Below are 23,585 nucleotides of genomic sequence, written 5' to 3'. Positions count from 1 at the left end.
CTAGGTCCCAGAAAAGTGTTACCTACAAAATGCAGTAAAGCTGTTTGCAAAATACTGTCAGATATAAAAGTCAGATCTCAATGACATTTCTCTTGCAGCAAGGAGGCTGCTTTTAATTTAATTGCAAATTAAAAGTTCAATAATTTAATGCTTAATATTCCCAATTTAGCACTAAATAAACATTAAGTGATATAACTGCTGATGAAGTCCCTGACCAAATGGTAAAAGGAGGGGTGGGGGGCAACATTCCAAAGCATCAGAGCTCAGCCTGTGCTTATGTCAGTTTTCCACCTCCTCCTTCCATTAGCAATGGCAAGTGCAGAGTGCTGACCCTCAGGGTTTGCTTCTCTTGAACAACAAAATGGGGAGTGAAATCAGTGTGGCTGTCTGCTGCAGTCTGTGAGAGCTGCCAGCTTACCTGTGCTCTGCATACACTCTGAGAGTGTGTCCAGGGCAGCAGGGAGTGACAGAGAGGAAGAGACGTGAACCCAATGGAGCTGTGCTTTGAAGAGGACCAAGAGAAGGTGCTATGTTACACACCAAAGCAAACAAGTGCGACTAACTTAGAAGACAGTAAGGAAAACAAATATATTTTTTCTTTCTGAATTTCTAATAAAACCTTGATATTTAGAAATATATACGAGGAAGACCACAAAGTAGACAAATCTACTGAGAAATAGTCTGTAAATCATTGACTATAAAGCTGTGACTTTTTGGAATTGTGTCATTTTTTTTCTGTTAGGCTGAGCTGTCACACACTATAGCCAGATTCTGTGGAAGAATGTGTATCTTGTAATTAATTATTACTTATTGTTTTTCTGTCTGACCCCTGGAGTTGGTTTTTATAAACTACAAACTGTCAGAATCTGACTCGCACTCAGTGCTATGACAGTGGGAAAGATCAGAAGTATTCACTTAACAAATGTAGATGATAAAATAAAATGTCACATTTTATTACATACTTTCGTTCCATCTGTCTGAGCAATTTTAAATGCCAGACTTAAAGAAGTGCCAGCAGGCCATGTCTTTCAGGGATGCTTGCACATGGCTGCACTCGCTTTTAGCATTTCCTTTCTATTAAGAAGATAATTCGGTGGCAGGGTAAACTCCTAGAAGGGTGTAAGAGCACATGTTTGCAGTGGGACACTCACCTATGCTCCTGCCCCTGTGCCACCATCCTGAGGATAGCACTGGGAATCATCACCTCCCAATTTCTCTCTCCCTAGCTCACATGACTGGTGTTCATGGCATTGCCCTAGCAGGGAAGCTGCATCATTTTTTCCATGCAGCTTTTGAAGGTCACCATTGCTCACCTCCATGCTGTTTGCTAATAAGACACTACAAGAGCTTGTCTGTTACTGTGGGCTTTTTCTATCACTCACAGATTTCTCTTGTTTGCCTACCAAATATTGAGGCTTTGGAAAATTTCAGATTATCTTCAAAGTATTTCTGTTTCCATCAGTGAGGCAGAGCAATGGTGGGGGTGGTTAGGTATAAGGTTGTGGTGCTTTTTTAGCTTGTGTGAGCAGCTCCCACCAGGCTGCTCCTGTTTTGTTCTGGTCCTTGTTGGGGACAGTACCTGCCCTGCCTACCAAGACTGTCTGACCAGCCAGACACACTGGGCCCACCCCATTCTCCTCACCAAAGAGGGAAGTGAATCCACATCAGCCCTGAAGTCCCTTAAAGACTGTGTATTTCAAAGTTCACTTCAAACTCAAAGCATCTCTGATGCATTTTCTGCTTCAAAAATGCTGTGAAAAAAATGAACAGGGAAAAAGAATTCCCACAGGAAATAACAGTAGAGGAAAAAAAATTGGGAAATGGAGCACGAGGAGGTAAAATAAAAAATGTAGAGAATCTCTGATCAAAGAGAGGCGACCTCATCACTCTCTTCAACTACCTGAAGGGAGGTTATAGCCAGGTGGGGGTTAGTCTCTTCTCCCAGGCAACCAACAATAGGACAAGGGGACATGGGCTCAAGCTCTGCCAGGGGAGGTTTAGGTTAGATGTTAGGAAGAAATTCTTTACAGAGAGGGTTATCAGGCATTGGAACGGCCTACCCAGAGAGGTGGTGGATTCACCATCCCTGGAGGTTTTTAAAAAGAGATTGGATGTGGTCCTTAGTGCCATGATATAGTAATTGGAGTTGGATCAGGGGTTGGACTTGATGATCTTAGAGGTCTTTTCCAACCCAATCTATTCTATGATTCTATGAAAAGGAAAAAAAAAGAGATAATGAATAAATAAGTAAATGCAACATACTACACATCCAACTCCTGCTCTCTGTGCCAGCTCAGTGGCACTCTGGCTCTAATGCACAGAACTGGCACTGCACAGTGAGGAGAGGTTTCTTCTCCTTGGTACAATCTGACTGGCTTTCAAGGGGAGCAATGATACTACACAGGACAATCTGGTACTGCCTCAGTATTAATGTGAGAAAGGTATGACCTAATGAGCTGCCAGGAGTACCTCTCTAGCTACATCCACCTCCTGAAACAGAATTCTCATTCCATTCATCACTCTTTGCCACTGTCATGGTTTAACTACAGATGGCAACTAAGCACCTGCTCTGCTTCTTCTAAGGCTTTGTCCTCTGTTGGTTCAGGTGGCTCCTGCTACAGTAATTCCCATAAAATGCAACTCACCAATTTAAAGCTATGTCCATTACAATGTCCATTCCCAGTGCCCTTGGACCAGACCATCACAATGAATTCCTCCCCTTATCCCTGCTCTGCCTTGGACTTATCCACAGACTACAGTCCCTCAGGGCTGTACCTGCTGCAGAAGGAGCCTTGTCTATGAGCCACAGTCTCTTCAGGAGGACACCTGCTGTGGCACAGACTTATCCACAGCCACAGTCACTTTGAGGGGCACCTGTTCCAGCATGGTCCTATCCATGGGCCACAGAGTCTTCAGGGATACACCTGCTCCAGTGTGGCCTTACCCACAGCCACTGTTCCTTTAGAGCCTGCCAACACGGCCTTAGCCCTGGCTGCAGTCCCTCCAGGGGTGTTCCTGCTCTGTTGTGGGCTTGTCCATGGCCAAACACTTTGAGGTGCTCCAGCATGTGCTCATGCACAGCCACTGATGCTTCAAGGTGTACCTGCTGCAGCACAGTCGTGTTCTTGGGCCCCAATCCCTTCAGAAGGACACTGCTGTGGCACAGACATAACCATGACCACAGACACTTCGAGATGTACCTGCTCCACCGTGGATCCATCCACAGGTCACAATCCCTTTGACTCGAGTTCACTCTGGAGTTCCAGCCTGTCTGGTACAGCAGCACAGAAACAGCTACAATGTGCTGGCCACCTGCCAGCCCAGGAGCATCTCCACTGCCAAAATCCAAATGTTCCCAGAGTGAGGTGATCAGCAGCACAGTGGAACAGCCAGCAGGGAAGGCAAAAAGCAGCCACTAATGAGCTCTAGACTCTAATACACAAGTGAGTCCTGTGCAAGCACAGGAGCCTGCCAATTAATAGCCAAAGAGCAATAACAGCTATAAATTCCATCTAGCACATTCCAATCAAACCTGTTGTTATTCTATGAAAATTTAAATTGCATTTTGAAGTTGAAATTTGCACTCATTTTCAAGTGTTCATGGTATCTTGCTTTTTTTTTAAAGAAGCATTACTTCAGCTCTTTTTAGGTGCATGTGTGGAGTTAAGCAAAGTTGTGAAGGCATGACCAAAGCCACTTATTCCTCTTGAGCCTAAATTTTCTGTACTGATTTAATTAGAGTTGGACTTCCCAGCTAGGAGTTAAACTTTCATATCTGTTTCTGTGAACTGGCAAACAAGATGGTAAATTGCCTTGGCTGCCTTTGAGAAACCTAATGTATTTTTCAACCTTTCTTTTAAAAGCTGCCTGTACAATGGTAATGGTCAGAGGAGATGATGCTAAGCATTTATCAAGTCAAGGATCATTTAAAAAAAATATCAGGAAATATGTATACTAGAGCCAAATATGCCACATATTTTAACAACTATTAAGCACCATTTTGCTGGAAGACACTGAATGTAAGAAATACTTCATCTTTCTATACAAAATCTTTGCAAAGACCTTGAATTTTTTTTTTCATGTTTAAACTTTTATCTTGATGCTTGATCCTGGCACATAATAACAGAGTCAGGGCCATTGTTTCTGAAATAATATAGATTATAAAGGGAGGTAACTCAAGTATTGGGATTTGAATGGGAAAACTTTGCTGACTCCAGGCTACTATTAGTTTTGCACCCTGCCAGTGAGCAAAGTATGGATTAGACTTGCAGAAATACCCCCAACTGTGCTCATGCCTTGGGGAGGATTTAGATCAGACTGACTGTTCCATTAAGCTCCCAATCTGGTGAGAAGTCACACTAGTAATTTGCATCTTCAGAAAAGAATTAGCAGAGCTGTTGCTTTGAAGTTCAATTATCCATGTACATGTTTAAAGCAGAATATTGGAAATGCACTGTGCTGTTTGCACAGCTGCAGAGAGCTAAAGACACGGGATGTTTGCAGGTTTGCTACCGAGCTTTCCCTGCAGCCAGGGAAACACAGGGCTATTGGGAAGTCTGCAGAAAAGCTAAAACCATGGACAGGCACTGAAGAGAAGTGAAGCTCTGAAGAAAGTTTATAACTTCATTTGTGGACATTGAGGATAAATTCAACCGACCACTTAAGTGTTTATATTATGAGGTGCCAGCTGCAGCTCTATAGTTAAGGCTGAATTGAGCTTTGAATTTAAAGCAGGGGTTCAACTTTGTTATTTCTGTGGATTATGTAGTTTCCTTTTCTTACCCTGTCTCAAAATATACAGTACTTGCTCTTTGGGTACATGATGGATTTCCTACATGCTATAAAGTAAATCAAGCAGTTAAGGGTTAAAATCTGTAAAGTAGATTCCTTGGGAATTTAGATTTTGTTCAGACTACTTCTAATTTTTTTCACATTGTTATTACTGTTAAAATTCAGTTATATAAAAATAGCTGAAAAACACTATGAAAATAATTAATCAATGTTTATACATTACTATGATCAACAGCTAATTTATACATATAGGGGTTATTTCGACATCAAAGCTTATGCGGTCTATCTTCCCTCCTTGCCAGCACTGCCATCACAGTCCTCCAGGTTACAGCTTCCATGCTACAGTTCTCCAGCTCAAAGTAGGGCAACAGATATGCTGGCCCACCTCCTGACGCCCTGTCACGCTGGTGATCTCCTGCCTCCTGGCTGCTCAGGTGGGATTTGCTGCAAGGCTCTGTAAGACTCCCTGCACAGGCACAGCCCTGCACCTTCCCCAGAGGGCTGGGGTGGATGGTGGCTGGTAGTTTGGCACTTTAAAGCCTTGTCCTATGGACCTGCCTCAGCACTCCATGTGGGAACACCCTGTGCTCCAGCCCAAGCAGTGCTAGCCCAAGCTGCAGCTCCCACCTGGCATGCCCCCAGGCACCACCTGTGGGTCTGGTAGCAAAGAGACCACTTGCAAAAGCATCTGAAAAATGCACTGATATTGGTCTGCTCACCTCATTGAGAGATATCCCACAGCTAAATGGGGCTTCAGAGAAGCCACATGGACTAGATTATCCATTATGATACAGTATGCACTGCAAGAAAAATGAATATTAAAAAAATTGGCCCAGGTAAGCTGCAGCTACTGCTGTCTATGCAAGGCACTTGATATTATTTTATGTCATTCATCCTTACATAACTGACACAATATTTCATGGACCACTCACTGCTTGCTGCCACTGTGCCACATGTTGGCTGCTGGTCATTTTTGCAGAGAACAGGAGGGATTGCTGCAAAAGAGACAGGCATGGCACATAATATTTATCTATGAGTGAGGAAGACATTTTGATATGACTTTTATATTTATTGCTAGTGACTAATCAAAGTTCCAGCTTGGCATCTGAGGATCAGCATTTCTAATTTGCTGGCTGCCTATCTCTTAATCAGATCACCATCTTAACATCAAAGATTCTGCAGCCTGTGGCATTTGTTAGAGGAATATATTTCCTCAAAAACCTAAGAGAAACAGACAGATCTCATCAGAAGGAAACAAATATATTACAGATCTCATGTTATCAAAATTAAATGACTGCCTTTGAACATACTACTTTTCCTATAGCAAAGACAATTACAAAGGGAAATACAAGTGAGGAAGGTATTTTGAAATGCAGTAAGTAACTAAGAAAATTTCATGTATGAAAATCAAGGGTCTTCCCTATAATTTCATGCATTGATGAATCTTGTCAAAAGGAACAGAATTCCTTAAGCTTACAATTGTACATGTAGTTAACCACATCAAAATGATAACCCATAGGAATTCAACAGTTTGTCCCAAAACATCATCCTCTTGGATGTTGTGACAAATTATTTGTTAGAAAATAAGCTTAAAATGTTACAGTCAGATCTGTTCAGTTCACAGTGTGTTCAGATAGCTGTGTCTTCTCAAATGAAAAACCCCGGTGAAACAGATAACTATATTTATTTTATCAAAATACTACTGATCCTCAAAGAACTAAGTTTGGGGTTAATCAGATTTACTGCAGTTTATTACTTTTTATGCATGAATTATTGGAATAGCATCAAATCCTGGTGCAGTCAAACCCCTGAGTACACTGCAAATCAATACAAAAATTGATCCAGTCTTTTTCCACAGCACAAGTCTTCCTATTGGAGTGTAAATGTTATTCAACTTAAACTAAACCGCTCAAAAAATTTTAACATTATAGCTGATTTCTGGCAACTGCTAGACACCTCTAGCCTGAGACCACACATTCCCTAACTGCACCACAGTCTCAATACACTGCTTTTCAGCGATTCATATTCTCATAATCTACAGAATCATTTATTGTCTCTCTGTATTTAGCACTGCAATAAATGATGTCTTTTTACCGTATTATAATTTCTTTAATATTCCATGGTGTTCACACTACTATTGGAAAAAATATTTTTCCATAGTTTTTAATATTAGAAGGAATTATGTCTAGCAAAGAAAACAAAGTGTAAGAAATAGCACTGCACCACATTATGCCCTGCTAGGATTTATGTTATTTTCCTTAGTTGTTTATGATTCACACACTATTTTCTGGCTACACAAATCATGTTTGTCAAACTTGCAATATTATTTTCCTGTGATAAAGAAACTTTACCTTGTGTTTTATTACTAACCAAAACCACTTTGACAAAACAACTCAAACCACAGCTCTGTTTTAATAAAATGTTTGTATATTTAGTCTGGCAGAAAGGGGAAACAATGCCACCTTCCTGATTTGCTCACTTCCAATGTGAACAGTTTGAATTGTAAATACTGCTAAACATCAAAATAAGCCCCTAGTGAGAAAAGCCTCAGAGAACAAAGACTTTTGTCCCAAAATGTGCACAACAGGGACTGGCAGCTATAAAGAGCCCAGTTCTAAGTTCAGAAATTAAAAGAGTGAACCTCAACTTGCAATTCCATCAGAAATTTTTCTGAGCCATCCTTATTCCCAACAGAAGGTGATTTCTGCAATACAGTATTTTAGATCTTCCCAATAAAATGTCTAATGAACACTGTAGGGGCCACAATTCCTACTGAAACAATAACTTCTCCTTCTGAAGTGGCTGTGCCAGGACTGGTCCAAGCCCGAGGAGCAGTTGGAGGGTGTTCATTAAATGGCAGGCACTGTTGTGGCAGGACAATGGGACAAGGGGACAGCTGGATGGGTGACAGCTTGAGTCATGGCCCATGCCTGCTTCCAAACACAGCAGGAGCAAAGAGGAGGCAGAAGAAATCACCAGGACAGAAAAATTAGCTCTCAGAAGCCCAAAATGACCTTCATAGAAGAAGATAACCCTGAGATTAGCTCAGCTGGTTAGAGCACAGTGCTAATGACACCAAGGTCACAGGTTTGATCCCTGTATAGGCCATTGAGAGTTGATTTGGACTTGATGTTCCTTGTGGGTTCCAGCTCAGAATATTCTGTGAAATCTGTGAAGTAAGTCTGTTGTAACACCCACATGCACAGAGGGTGCGCTGTGGACATAGAAGTGGTTATGAACAGTACACATTACTCACAAGTGTTAGCAATAACCATTAAAATAAATACTCGGTAATATGTTGGAAATATCTAGAAAAAGTGCACGATTGAGTAAGGATAATTTCCCCATGTCAATGCTAGGACATAAAGCTCTTTCTATTCCCAGTACCCTTAAAAATGAATTGTTTTTTAACTCCTGAAAAGGAAAAAAGAAAAAAACCAAGAAAAAAAACTAAAAAAAATTATTCGCTTGGCAGCAATCTGGTAGCAGAGAGAATTTATTGACACTGAGCCAACAAAACCAAAACCTCCACATGCTCTGTTTGGTTCCTCACCCACCAGACTGTTTCAGGGAGGTGATGTGTGGAGGAGAATTATATCGTTTAATTGGGTATTATTATCTATAAAGTACTAGGTAGGCCCTGAGGTGTAACCTGTAAAAGGAAAAAGCATCTGCAGTAAAGAGCATGACGAACATAATTCTTTGCTTATTTACCATTTAGAAGTATTTTAAATCTTGTTTTTATTTCCAAGTCATCTCAGTTTGCAAATGAACAATGCATCATTATAACAGCTGCAGATAATATTAGAAGAAACGAATTGCAAGTACACTTTGCAGCACTGCACTGAATCATTGATGAGTGCTGGAGAATTGTTCTTCCCTTATTTTAAATGTGTACACATTACCAAATAAAATTAAAATATCATGTATTATTAATATTGTATTACAATACAGTGGGTAGGTTGCATAAAATCCAGAAAATGATAACCAGAAAAACTCTAAAGTTCAAATATTTTAATAAAGTTTGTAGGATTTAACTTGTTATCTGAAAAAATTACAAAAATGAGGTATAGATACAGGATCTACCCTTGATCTCAGAAGGAATTTCATTATATCAATTGCTTTACAGAAGAAGCTCAGCTTTTGTATGACTTATTTTTTTGTGGTTTAATCATTGTAGGCTTCTCCAAATTAAACGTTCAGTTGTTTGGAAAAAGAAGCATAAATTATCACAAATACATTAGAAAGTATTTTTAATAAAATCCTGCCAGGCTCTATGAATGAATGGTGGTGAGGACTGTAAAATGTCATTCTAAAATGAACTCTTGAACATCAGAAAAACATTCTCATGCTTAAATGCAAGCTCATAGATTTTTCTCTAACATGGGAGCATTATCCTGCAATGAAATCATGGAAATGCCATAATATGCCATAAACACAATTTAATACTTTTTTTTTCATTAGCAGAGTGCAGGCACAAAGATGAACTTATTACAGCAGAACCATTGGTGCTTTCAAAGTTAATACTTGATAGCGTTTTCATTTCAAATTGGTTTATTCTGTGGTTTGTAACTTGATAAATTTGCCCTGGACCAAAACATGGTTCTCAAGAATGTCAAGAAGAGGTAGGGACCTCATTTAACAAATTACATTTAAGCATGTATTTTAAAAATAGTGGAAAACATTTTCCATGACTGAATCACGATGGCATGTGACAACCACTCAGCATGCACGGCAAGCTGATAGGGTGGTCAAAATCCACAGAGCAGGTTAAATATTACCTTTTCAGCAGCATAACAAGAGTTACCAATCTGTCCCTGAAAATCATCATCCCTGCCTGCAGGAGCTTTATTTTACCAGTAAGAGAAACAACTGGCATTGGGAAAACATGAATGATCATTCATGCTGAAACATGTGAGCAATCAAGGCACAAAAGGTTCTCCATTCTCTGAAGGGTCACCCATCTGCCAGTAATTCCTATCAGATGCCTGCTCACTAGCTATGGGGTAAGTCACAGGCTTTTGCTTTCTAGTGACTTGCCCAGGTTTCCACAGATGTTAAACCCCCAAAACCTCCAACCATCAGCCTACCTGCCAAAAAACAACTCATCTCTCTAAACTTTTTCTTTTTCTTCCCTCCTCCTTCCAAAAGATATTTCTCTAAACTGGAAGTTTCAAATCAACATCAGAGATTGGCAAATTAAGCCTTGTGTTGTTTTCTTTCTGGTTTATTCAAAGACAAGTAGGGCCAGAAATGTTACTAAAATACATGTGCTAAGTGCATGATGGCTGTATGCTGCAGAACTAGGTTTTCCAGCTTGAATGTTGCATAGCTCTTTCCTGCTGTCCTGTAAGTGTGGGAAATCTCTTAATACACGCTAGAGTTGAAATGAAGATTTCTTTGCTTCAGAAGCAATCTTCCAATATGAAGCTTAATAGTTTTTAAAAATCCACAAACTATGATTTCAAGAAAGGGCTCTTCAGAGCCCATAATCTGTCACTTAAATTCTCAAATGAATAGCAGAGACTGTGCTTTTCATAGGCACAGAAAATCTACTGAACTCCCACTGCAAACTAAAAGCATTTGACACTTTATTTCTACAAATGTCTACAGCAAATCCCTCAGCTATGGTATATAAGCACCTTTTCCTGGCCAAAAGAAATAGCCTCCTGCAGAGACTATTTTATGGCCTGACAGGAGCTGGCTGGGCAGCCTCGGCACTGCGGCCAGCATGAATACCTCAGCGGGAAGAAGCAAGGCCACTCCATTAGGGAGAGCACTTCTTGCCATGTCTGTCCTCAGAGCACATGCTGGAAGGGGAAATTCAAGGCCTGCCTTTTCCACCACCCTTCTGAAATAAGATATAATCTCTACTTTTATACTTTCATTCCTGGGAATCCTTCCAGGCTAATCTGTTCTGCACGGACTGTTTGGGCCGCCTCTGCCCCTGCTAAGTAAGCGATGAGGCACTCATTGCTTTCAGTTCCTGCTGGCTGTGTCCAATGAGCTCATCAAGAGCTTGAGACAAATCCAAAACCTCAAGCTGAGCTCCTCAGCATGTTTGGAAGCCCTCCACTGTGTCTGTCCCACAGTAATGTATTTTCATAGCTCAGCACCCTATGCAATCATATTTCTCTGCATAAAGCCAAAAAACGTAAGCTTTTCAAGCTGAGTCTTGTAGGATCATCCCAGCATCAGCTCTTAACTGCCAGTGCACTGAGCCCAAATCCAAGTGTTTAGCCTAATATTAGACTGTTTCATCCAGATACAAGCACATTCACGAAGATGTGGGCAGTTATACCTTTGAAAAAAAAAAGAACATTTGAAAGTTAAAATGCATTTGAAAACTTTAGCCCAAAGACAGAAAAAAGTAAAATTGCTATCAACAATTGAAAAGCCCAAGTCAGCTGCAGGTCTACTAAGCTAGCTCTACTAGCATCTATTCAGACCTAAATACAAGTTTACAGTAATCAAAAAGAGATCCATCAGTACAAAAATAGCTATCAAATAAAATTAAACACTTTTATAAGTAACACAACTTCTTATAAGCACTTAGAGAACTTTGAGTTTACAAAATAATAAAGAACAACTCCATACGTGTAAATGAAAATGTAAATCAGAATGTGATTTCTCTATGAAGAACGACTTTCAAAGCATAAACTACTCATTCTTATATGTAGTGCTTTCCAGACTGAATGTCCTGCTTAAAACATACTTCCCATATTTCCAGCTCTGTATTCCCCATCTATCCCCTTGTTCTTTCACATTTTATAATAATATGTTTCATGTATTTATCTGATTATTCTTCACTTAGTTCTATTTTATATAGTAAGACAGATACCAAGGTGTGAGAAATCTCTGCAACAGACTTCAGCCAAACCCTGAAAGGCACAGCTAAGCAGGCTACAGATTATGGAAATATGAAACCTAGTAAAGTACTAGATGCCTTTCAAAATGAATTTATGGCTCTTCTTGCCCACAGATGGAGCTTTCCTTGCAGTATTTTTCCTTACATTTCTCCTTCATGCTTCATGAAAGTGTTTCCAAACAGGGTAAACATGAGGCAAATGTCATGCTCAAAAGACAGTCTGGACACAGTTTTATGCATCCAGCATCCTTGTGCAAGTTTTCTAAGGACCTTGACAACAATATGCCTGCCCTAAGCCAGTGAGGCTCACCATCCAGCACTGTGTTGTTGGGTATTGTTTGCCTGGCCCCAGCCTGCCTTTTTAACCACTACCATTTTTGCCCAGTGACTACCCTGGATTGGCTGTTTTAGTGGTGCACAACTATACCAAACTGAAAAACAGGAAGTAAAAACTGTATCAGTCTATTGGTGGCACTGAGTAAATTAAGCCAGGCAGAATATACTTGGAGGTTTGCCAGAATACAAAATGTACTACAAATCTCATCCAAATGGCTAAGATCTTGGATGACAACTCAGGCTAAACTCCATTTAGAAAAGGAAACAAGACAGCTGCAAACTTATATCTGCAACTAAGGTGACCTTGTTTTAGGATTGTGTTAGGTGAAAGAAATTGAAACTCAGGAAAATGAAACAACTATTAAATCATATTTTTGTTTTGAGGAAGTAAAGCTTTATGTGTTTCCTCTATGTTTAGTCTTTTCCATAAGAGTACCAGTAAATCAACATAAGGAGAAATGCATTATTTTTTAACATTTCAAGAAAATTTAATGTGTATTATATAATTTTACTGTCTGCCATTAATGTTCAATGGTTTACTTATCTGCCAACTCAAGCCAAGGTCTTCCACTGGCAGTACCTTGCATCTCCACTTCCCAAGCTTTGATTCATTAGGCTATCTCTGAGGCAAGGTACTAAAAGATGCAGAACACAACTATTACAGGGAGAAAAGAAATCCCTCAGTTCCTTCAAACCAAACTTTCACTTCTCTGGAGTCTCCCAAGTGCTTCAGAAGTACCTGTGGGCTGGGCAGGTGTGGCAGGTAGCAGGTGATTATACTAGGATGAAAAAAAGATCTCTTACCATGATTTGCTTGTAGATACCACAATGAACAATCGCTTTAATAGCTGATGAGTGTGAATCCTCCTATGATGCCTTCTTACAGAGTCCTGTAAAGCTGAGTACCTTATCTGATAAATGGAGCCTTATGTCATTACTCAAAATGCACTCACACAGCTGTAGAACTGATTTCCTGATGTTCCCTCAGCCTCTGCCTAACAAATCTTCCTCCCAGACCTCTTCAGAAATAAATGAGCAATGAGAAACATCAGGACTCTGATACCTAAAGTCAAACTGCATGTAAATTGACAGTTTGTTTGTCTAAAAGGCTCTCAACTGCTGTAATTAGAAACTGTAATGTTATTACCAACAGTGGAAATTTCTATTGCTCAGTCATAAATTGAGTGATTTGGTTATAATATCTCTTTGTAGGAGCATGAGTATGTAATAAGGGAATCAGTGAGTGATGGATTCAGTAGCCATCACCCCCAGCTCCCAAGCTGCTTTTTATCTAGCTGATATGAGCAAGTCCTGGCTGCACACCCATATTCAGCAAAACTCCACTTGATTGCTCATAGTGATCTTGATGAGCTACATTCAGGGAACAGCAGGTCAGAAAACAAATCCCTGTTACATAAATATAATCTATAAATACAGTCAATTTATACTTTTGTACACTGATCATATACTGCAATTTCCTGCATAGGATGGTGCAGCAAAAGGCTCAGTCTCAGAGAAAAGGCAGAAATCTATTTGCATTTATTTGAGTTTACATTGTTTCTTCAGCAAAATATTTGGAAAGCTTCCTTTTTGGTACAGATTTTTTTTTTTGGTAATTTTTCATCTGATGTGCTTATCATGGTTTTTATGGAATACCACATATCCACTGGCCCCAGCCCGTAAAATGGGGAGGAGAATCAGAAAAAGGCAAAAACTGTGGGCTGAGATAAGAAAACAGTTTAATAATTAAAATAAAGTAAAAATATAATAATAATAATAACAAGAAGAAGAAGAAGAAGAATGGAGATTAAAAAAGAGAGAGAGGACTAAAACCCAAGAAACAGAAGTGATGCACAATACAATTGCTCACCACTCACTGACTGATGCCCAGCCCGGCCCCAAGCAGTGATCAGCAGCTCTCAGCCAACTCCCCCCAGTTTATATACTGAGCCACATGGTCAGTTGTACCTGAAGGATGTACGTGACAACAGATGAGGTGACACATGCACTGATGCAGCAACATGTTATGGATTTGCACACAGAGGCAGACAACAGAAAATGAAAAAATGTCGGGAGACCTCTGTGTTTCTGGCATTACTCACTCCACCTGGACCCTGTTGACACAGAAACAGAAGTGTACGGGCAAAACAGCAAAATACAACTGTCATTGTGACAATAGCACTAAATACAAGAGCAGGGCTCCAAAAGGACCACTCTGACAGGTGCCTGTGCCAGAGCTTCCTGAGTGTCATGGCTGTCTGTGCCAGGAGAGCCAGGAGGACACTGCTGCCCAGACTAGGAGGTCTCTCCCTGCTTTTAGAAAGTTTCACATTTCTCCTCCCTCTGCACTGAAACTAGCACTTATGTCCAACAATACAGGATCTGCCAGAACTTCACAGTTCCACCCCTGCCACAGGGAGACAAGAGCCTAGGTGTTGAAAAGTGCAAGGCAAAGCTGCCTATTTGTCTATGATATATTCTAAACCAAACGCTAAACTCCAAATCAACGTCAAACAATGAGGAAGATGAAATGCTTAAACACTGCCAAAGTGTAAAACTCAGTAGAGAGGAGTGGCATTGTAGGGAAATGGAAAATTTTTGAAGATAGGTTAACGTATGCTGTAAAGCTCTTTATGCCATCTAGAAATAAGAGCAATAAAAGACGAATATGGAAGAGTGAATAAGTTCGAAAAGTAATCAAGAGCAAGAAATTGGCAAATGAAAACAAAAGATGTCATCTGTTACAAAGAATGAATGGAAATCACATCTATCTCATACTCAAGGAATAAGAAATGGCAAACTGAAAGCCAATTCTGACAATGCACTGTCCTGGAAGAGGGCTATGCCAGGACATCCTAAAGCTTCTGGGAGACAAAGCTGATAAAATTCACATGGTAATTCTAGTCTCCATCTGGCAAGTGAAAGAGCCTTTTCCTGTTCCAGGGCTAACCACTAGCTACGTGAGCTTGCAGCCTCTTGTAACAACTGAGTCTGTAAGGAAGAATTATACCAATATAACAATACAAATATGCAATACTCATCAGCAACTAAGACCATGGCCCAACTTCCCTCAGCATCTTGTCCTGCTGAAGACATTTGGTGTCCTTTTTTACCCAAGTAGGAGGGAGCATGATTGTGTATCTCAGCTCTAGCTACAGAACAGCAGTGACAGGGGAAGGTACAGCTGTCCTGTGTCCTCCTCACAGCTATTGCAAAAGCTGTGTTTGATAATGGTCTGTGTGCACAGGCTGGAGTAGGGGCAAGAGCAGAGGAGAGATGTACAGGAGAGGAAGAACTGCATTTGCATTAGGTGGCCTACATTTGAGGTCTAATTCAAAGCCTGATCATGGTGGGTTATGGGTTGCCTCTGAAAGCAGGAGGACACAAGGTGGCTGAGGAGCAGTGATGATGATTGGGATTTTCCTGTTGTCTCACATACATCTTTGCTGATTTTTTTTAGTAGCTCCATACAAGACATTTACTTTGGAAAGGGCCATTTGTCATATCTAGAATGCTGCTCCCAAATACCACATGCATTTGAAACAATTAACAAACATATGGTCCAATTTGCAAATGATAAAAAGATATAAGAACAGTGTCACCCCCTCCTCCTCCCCGCCTCCACCTGGAGTTAGACAAACCAGAATCAACAGGAGCAGTATCTAGTCCTTCCCTGACCAGTTTTCTTTGCTGTTATATTGCAGAAGGTATGATACAGACAGCCCTGAACATCTTGGCTTTCCGATTAGTTTTTGACTCATCACAAACTCAGGCCATATCTGTGCCCATAAACGTGACTGTCAGACCACTCCCTGTGGGACCTGCAGTGTCATGAATTAACCTTGTATGATCGCTTTGCTTTACCAGCTGTATAGGAAATTCTCATTCACAGTCTATAAAGTCACTACACATTATATCCTTTAAAATTTCACTTGTATTCAGATTATCTCACATTTTTTAGCAGATTTTTCTCACCACCTCTTCATTTTCTTCTGAAACAACCTCATTTTCTGCTCTTGCTCTACTCCCATTAATTGGTACCACACCACATTTTTTTATTTTTATATTCATATCTGCATCTGAAAAAGCAATTTTATGTTGGCAAAGGCCTAAGTCCAATCCACTTCCTGGTTATTACACAATGTGACACAGCAGTATGTAACATCTACTAAGTGTTGCCTGTGTATTTTGGTGCTGAAAAAATCTCCGGAGCAGTTAATTAGGGGTGAGATAAGAAAGGGTTTATTTGCCAAGATGTTATACGACGCGTGCACGGCCATGCCTGAGAGGTTACATTTTATAATACCATCCATCCAATCCCAGATGTGTCCACCCTGCGGCCCTTCCTCTGGTCCGCCCCGGGTCCACACCCTGAGAAATGGGTCTGGGGTGTATTTTGGGACCCCCCCTTCATCATCTTCAGCTTCATCAGAGCACAAAGGGTACACAGTTACCTAATTTTGACCGTATTCTGTGGTTTAGGCCCTGATATGCTGTAATGTCAACTATCTAGGCCTTGCCTTGACAAAAGACTAAACACCCTGCTGTATTCAGAAGCAGGTTTGATATGGGAAGCATAGAATGCAGTAAGAGGGTTAGGGAATGTAAACAAGGGAAAGGAACAAGGGACAAGGGGGGGGGAAGGGAGGTTGCTCCTTTTTAAAACTTACAATTCTTACAAATATTAGAAAAATAAAATAAAAAACATTAGGGGCTTAAGGCATCATAAGAAATACAAATGCCAGAAGCAGAGTGAGAAAGTGAAGACAGAGCACAGAGCCAGCCATATAACAAAAGGAACAGGTATACTGAAGGCCAGTGAGAATGAAGAAGTTTTAGTACTGTTCCCTTTTGTGTTGACAGCTATGCTTCTCAGCAATATTCCCTCCAACTCAAATCACAACCATAGTGAAGTAAGTGGTACGTTTGAAAATCAAAACACAGACTTGTGATCAAGCAGGTCATAAAGACATTCATAAGTGGCCAAACTCTTGTGGTATCTTCTACCCTACAGTGCTCAAGACTTGTAGCTAATGGCTCTTCCATTGAGCCCATAGAGGTGACTCTTCCCCACAACTACAAGAAGCTTTTAGTTTCAGTTTTATAGCAGTACACGGGTAGAAGTGAGTTTACAATCCAAAGTTTCAAAAGAAATGACATCCATGAGAGAGATTTGCTTAACCTCTATATGCAGATTCCTGGAGAAAAATTTAATTTTATTAACTGTATTAAAATGAAGTATAGTCTTTTAACTTCAATATGCAGGGAAAACAAGTCATCAGGCAGAAAATAAAAAGCAGCAGCATAGTGCCCAACGCCATAGGATTATCATCTTCTCTTAATCTGACAAAGAACTAAAGATCAAACATCTCATGATTATCTGTTCTTCTAACCGAAATGTTAATTGACTGAAATATACACACTATCAGCAGGCAGCATTCCCATGGGAGACCCAGGATGACAGACTTCTGCCACATCGAGTCCTTACTCACTTGGTTTCTTTCCTGAAAAGATGCAGCGTAGTAAATCTCTCACCCTCTAATTGACAAAAAATAGTTTGTTTAGTCTTTCTATTCCCCCTCTTTTGGGCTGGTTTTCATGGTCTTCGAGAGTGACTCCACAGAATAAACATAATACAATAGCAGTGGCATTCTCTGTTTCTCCCTGGAAGATTATATGCTCCAAGCTTACATCCTTATGTTTTTTCTAAGTTCTCAGGGAAAAAAAAAGGATATTAATCTCTACAAAGATCTACCACCTTGTCTGGACAACATGGTAAAGTATTGCCTAAAGGCAAGGGTCTTATCTTCTTCCTGATATTTCCTACTAGGATTAGCTTCAAGTCTCCTGTCTTCAACAAGAGCCAAAGGGCATTTTCTTCTGTTTTGCCAAATAAGCACTTTTTTTCTCATCACATCAGACTTAATTTTAGAATATTTGAATAGACTATCTTTGTCAGTTGCTACTGTATAAATTGAGGTTGCTAAGGAAAGAACAGAAGCTGCTTTTCCTTAAGCAACAGTACCAAATGAGGATGAAACAGCAGAAGATTTCTTAGCAGTAACATGAGACTAAGAGCAGCACTTCTCTTTTACTGCAGTATTTCAAAAACATAGAAATGCCATTCACTAAAGTATTAATATTTTATGTTAGAAAAATAATGCAAATCTACCTCAAATTGGCATACATGCTAATGAGCATAAGAAGGCTTTTCCCCTGCTTCTGAAATTCATCCCCTTCTCATTTTGTAGCTCTAGTTTTTCTTTTAAAGTTGTAGACATGTTTACTCCCCTTTTTAGGATTGTTTGCCTACTTCAGAGCAATCCTAGGAATTCACAACTCAAGGATCTAGCATTTAGAACCACATTAAAGACTGTCAGTAGGGTTACAAGTTCCCTGTAGCTGCAGAAAATATGTATTTAGGTACAACACTGGTATTTAGGGAGAGATTTGCCAGAAAAAGGATTAGGTTTCTTATATTTATTTATTTTGCTCTGAACATTTTCAGATGAGAACACTGGCGCAAAGAATTTGGTTTTGAGGACTAAAGCTCTTTACTGGAGCTTCTACTGAAGTCCCCATCTTAGAGAATGGATTCAGTAATTTCACATTTGGAGATTAGCATTGTGCTCATTCTAAATCACTTTCAGAGCCCAAGAGCAGTCCTCTGCACCCAGTCTACTAATAAAGCCACTGGCACATGCACAATTTAGAGACAGATGATTATTTTGCTGATGTGACCACTTCAGGAAGCTGACTGCTGCACACTGTTCTGGCTGTAGTCACTAGGGGAAGATATTACAACAGCAGAGCTACTCTGAAGGGGAAAAAAAAGGCTTGGGACTTGTTCACGCAGGGGACAACTCAGGACGGTTTATCTGAATTAGCTAGAGATTTACTGTGGATTACTTAGAATCATATAAAACCTCTGAGGGTATACTTTTGCTCAGATTTAAATTGTTCTAATTCAATTAGATTAACCTACTTCCAAATGTTTTACACAGCTAGCAACAACAAACCAGACTAGAAGGCACATAAGGGTATCTAAAACAGTCTGCGGATGAACACAGTCATGCTCCCCTTATACCATGTGAATATTACATCTCACAGCAAAATGTAGTATCAAAAGCTGACAACTGGAATGGAAGAAATTGAGTTCAAGGACACGATAGGCAGAGAACTGGATGTCATCATCATCTTCAGAAAAAATGCAGTTGGAGCCCAGGCACTAGCCAGTTACAGTGCTTCCAGCTAGAATGATCATCAAACATGCCTGGATCATGATATCATTTCAGGCAAGTGGAAGCTAAGCATCTTGGAAGCCTTAATGACAGCTAGCTTACCACCAGCTTGTCTGCGAGAGCATTGAGCAGACATGGGGGACAAGTTTCAGGATATGCTGTCCTTCCTAGGATTCTCTAAAGAGAAAGAACAAGCTCCAGTATTGAGCAGGGAACCAAGTACCTAATCCTTTGTGCTGGAAGTGTACTAGGGTTTCATGATAAGGCACCTTGGTATCAACAGTAAGCCCATTAGAGTCATACCTTAACATGGCAACTTGGCGAGTGCTGAGGAAACAACCAGGCTCATTACAGTCACAGCAGGGTTTCCAATTCCCACTCTGGCAGGGATATTTCTGGGGTGTTCACAGCGTCTTCTTCTCCGAACATCAGGTCAAACCTGGAAACTCTAAGAAGCTTTTTCAGCCATCCTCGCACAGGAGAGAATGACAAAAAGGCAACGCTGTTTTAGGGAAAGTCCCTAGTGGCCAATAGCAAGTGTAAAGCTTTCACACCCTAGGCATGCAGCAGAAGTTCAAGTAGGTAGAGAGACTGTAAAGATTTCCTTTAGTTTCCTTTGTGGAAGCCCCTGAAAACCAAAAGGCCTAGAAAGTGGAGGGGAAGGCCAAAAGCTGGAACCAAACTTGGTCTTCATTTAGCTTTCCACTTGTCCGAAAGAGAACCAGGCAGCTGCTGGCTCCAGCTGCAGTCGTGCTTGTAGTACACTTCAGGGTGAGGACATGGCATCTTGCCTGATCTGTCCAGTATCTCAAAGGTGCTTGAGGGGAGAACAAAAGTGTTCATGCTGGTGTACAGCAGGAAAATCCGGTGTGTTGGGGTTGAGTCAGCTGTCAGAGGCAGAGATGGGTAAAAATGCTTTTGATGTGCTTGGAGGGAGGTGCTGGAGGGCTGAGAGGTCTGGAGGTCTGCTCGCTTTTCTGTCTGCAAATGCTCCTGAGTGTCCCCAAGGCCAAGGCTGTGCAGATGGCCAGCGATGTATTAGATCAAAATAGACCCAGTTTATCTGCTCCTAAAATGTAATGCATTCTGCTTTCTGATGGCAAGCCTCAGAAATACCAGAATTAGACTTCAGAAGAGTATAAAAAGCTCCCTGCTAACCTAATGTGCAAATGGACTGTAGCACTTACTGTGATCTTGGGCAGCAACAAAATTAGAAGGCAACAGCAAACATGAAAGAAAAATGCAGCTGAAAAATACCAACATTATCCTCTTTTAATACATATTGTTAAAATTAACGTTTTTGAAAGCTGAAGAGATAGGAGCCTGGGTGCTATCACCCTATGTCTAATGCAGTTCGTGATTATTAACAAACAGCAGAATACATATAAAAGAGTCTGCAATGGTATGGATATGAGCCCAGCTGGTGTCCCCATATGCCTTACAAATTCCATTTTTAGGAACACAGTGGCATATAACATTAGAGATGCTTCTTAAACATCTCATTTATAAATAGAGCAGAGCTATTTTACTGAAGTACAGACAGAAAAGGTCTACAAGAACAATAAAATCAGCTGCATTCAAAACCACTGAAATGGTTCAACCACACTGTTTCCAGTAGGAACCACTCTGCACCAGAATATTCCCTGAAAGAGGAATGATGCTTATCATAGGCTCATCACTGGGATTTTTTTAAAAGCAACCACCAAAAAGACATTTTAGTCAGAAAATGCCAACTTACTTTTGTTTTGGCAAAACGTTCCTCCTGAAAGGTTTTTCGGGTCCAGAATGGAAGAAGGAAGGCCCAAGCTTCAGGGCAGTGGAGAGTTACAGCTGTGACTGAGCAAATTCTTGCCACTTGTGAAAATTAATCAAAGTAGGGTCTGGAGCCTGGTTGGTCCACATCCTGGGGAGAGTCCTTCACCAACAGGCTGTGGGGACTCTGCAATACAGCTCCTTTTCCAATGCTTTTCAATTTCAGCAGAACCACCTCTAAGGGAAGGTAGTTAACTGTGGCGATTCCTGACTCATTGTGAAAATATATCAACAAATGCATTTGACAAAAAATCATAATTTTGTTATAGGTACACTATCAACCAAAATATATCTAAAGCAGATATCTAAAAAACATACACTACATATGAATGAAAAATTATTTTATTTAAAAATACATTATACAGCAGAGTGTCTCTCTTTTTGTTTTCTCACTGCTGGTTCACAGAGATAGTATGATAAATTTAACCCAAATATTTGCCTGGGAAAGATCCTGAGAAAGAGACCAGTTACAAGCTGATGATATACAGTACACTGAAAAAGAGTCATCTCTTTTAACATAAAAGAATCTCTTGGTAATCTTATAAATCAGATATAAAAAATGCAGGTTTGCTACCATGCAAAAACGAGTGAAGATTTCATTTAAATCTGCACACAGAGAAATCATTAGTACCTTGGACCCTAACTACCTAGACTAAGAGAAGGGTGAGTGTGCCTAACACGGTGATACAAACTTTGGATCTACTACGATTTTGTAAACACAGCTGATAGTCTAATAAAGGTGGATTTTCAATCATCTAAGTATTGTAGTTGTAGCTAAGGACTCTATTCTAAGATTTTTCTCCCCACTGATATATTTCTTCACTCTCTTAATTCTCAGCTTAGCACAATGACTTCGTGACAAATGCTCTATTGCACTGAAAGACGACTTGGCCTTGCCCTGTTTGCCAAGCACTCTTTAGGTAGTTGAATTTTAGTGAAAGTAGAGGTTAAAACAAAAAGTAAAAAGCAGGCATTACCTGATGACTATGTGGGAATGCATTAAAATTCATCATCGAAAAAAATATACCCGCTTCTACATCCTTATGTTTCAAACATACTCTAACAATGATTAACGTACAGAAAATACATTGAACTGTGGAAAATTTAAGGCCTAAAATGCTCAACAGCCTGCACTGAACAATAGTATTCTCAATGTTTCTGTAGTGCTAGCATTTTATCAGCTGTTGCCAGAGGAAACACATGTGTTGCCAGAGTTGCACACATTAAGAATGTCGTCAGCATCTACAATATTCCGATCCATTTGGTGCTCAATTTTTATAGGACAACTTCATTACATATTGTCAGCACGATTGTCTTTTAAAGGGGAGACTTAATCTGATTATTCACAGCGATAACAGAGCTATGATAACATCGCCTGATGTTGAAGAAAAATCAGTTCATCAACACCACACAAACTGGCAGAGGAATTTTTTTTTTCCCCCAAGAACAAGCGCCTGAAACACAAACAGAGATAGAAAGCTTTGTAGAAAATCTGCCTGTCCTGGCCACTTAGGCTGAAGAAAATTAATGAAGCCATTTTGGCTTTACTGTGAGTTTTCCATGAAAATGGAGAGTAGAAATTCAGATGCACTTTTCTCACTAAGCCAGTGACCCTCTTCTTACCTTAGCACTCATTCTCCCAGCATAGTATCAGGGAGTACAACAAACATGAGAAGATGCAGGCTTTCTTAAATAACTCATTTAAATAACTTATGAATAGCATGGTTTCCATCAGATATGCTAAGCTAAGAACAGAGCCCTTAACCTTTCATGGGATATCATTAGTAATAAAGAATATATCAACGATCAAACTTGCTATATTATTTTCATTTCTTTTAACCTAGATACATATATATCATTCAAGACATTCAAGAACTACAAAACAACAATTCAACTACAATTATGTCAGGAAAATATCCAAATAAATAAACCTTTAATTATGATACAATACTTATTACAGTAAAAATTGGCATTTTTTTCTCTTCAAAAGCAGAAGCACCAGTCTTACATGTAACATATTGTTTGAATGATATCTTACATGAAATACAGCGTAATACAATGTGCAAACAGCATCTTCATACATAACATAATATTTGTCTAGTTTTTATACACTGAAATCGCCTCAAATGGAAACAAGTTCATGCTCAATTAAAAATGTAGATTTTAAAAATCAAAGTTAAATCAGAATACAAAGTACTGTTGGAATAGGTACATGAACCATTAAAAACAATGAGAAGCCAAAATAGAGGGTATTATAATTAGTGCTCAGTTTGTCCCATTCCATCATAAAAGTAAACAGTTAATATTTTTGCTAGAAAGTAAAGTGACCTTCTAATATTTAAGAATTCTTCAAAATGTTGGTATCATTTTAATGATGTAAAAATCAAGTCATAAATAGGACTTTTAAAAATTTCTTATTTTTGATAACACTGCAAATATCATGTGTGGGCTGTGAAAAGAGATGAAGTCCAATGGAGTGAATATACATCAGCGTCAACATCATGTGACTTCTGCAAAGGCCGTGATGTGGTTCTACA

At 39.8% G+C, this 23,585-nt stretch overlaps 1 protein-coding gene across 1 annotated transcript in view; it reads right to left on the bottom strand.

Annotated features, from left to right (window-relative positions):
- Positions 1 to 21,374: 21,374 nt before the first annotated feature.
- Positions 21,375 to 23,585, bottom strand: part of PLPPR5 (phospholipid phosphatase related 5) — a 44,548-nt gene continuing 42,337 nt past the window's right edge. Inside the window, exon 6 of the mRNA XM_027740797.2 lies at positions 21,375 to 23,580. Coding sequence (XP_027596598.1) covers positions 23,548 to 23,580 — 33 coding nt within the window. The 3' untranslated portion in view covers positions 21,375 to 23,547. The remainder of the gene's footprint in view (positions 23,581 to 23,585) is intronic.

This window comes from Pipra filicauda, unplaced genomic scaffold (genome assembly GCF_003945595.2).
Source record: "Pipra filicauda isolate LSUMZ 115617 unplaced genomic scaffold, ASM394559v2 scaffold135_size2527700_pilon, whole genome shotgun sequence".
Lineage (NCBI taxonomy): Eukaryota > Metazoa > Chordata > Aves > Passeriformes > Pipridae > Pipra > Pipra filicauda.
This window is presented reverse-complemented; position numbering and strand designations above follow the sequence as displayed.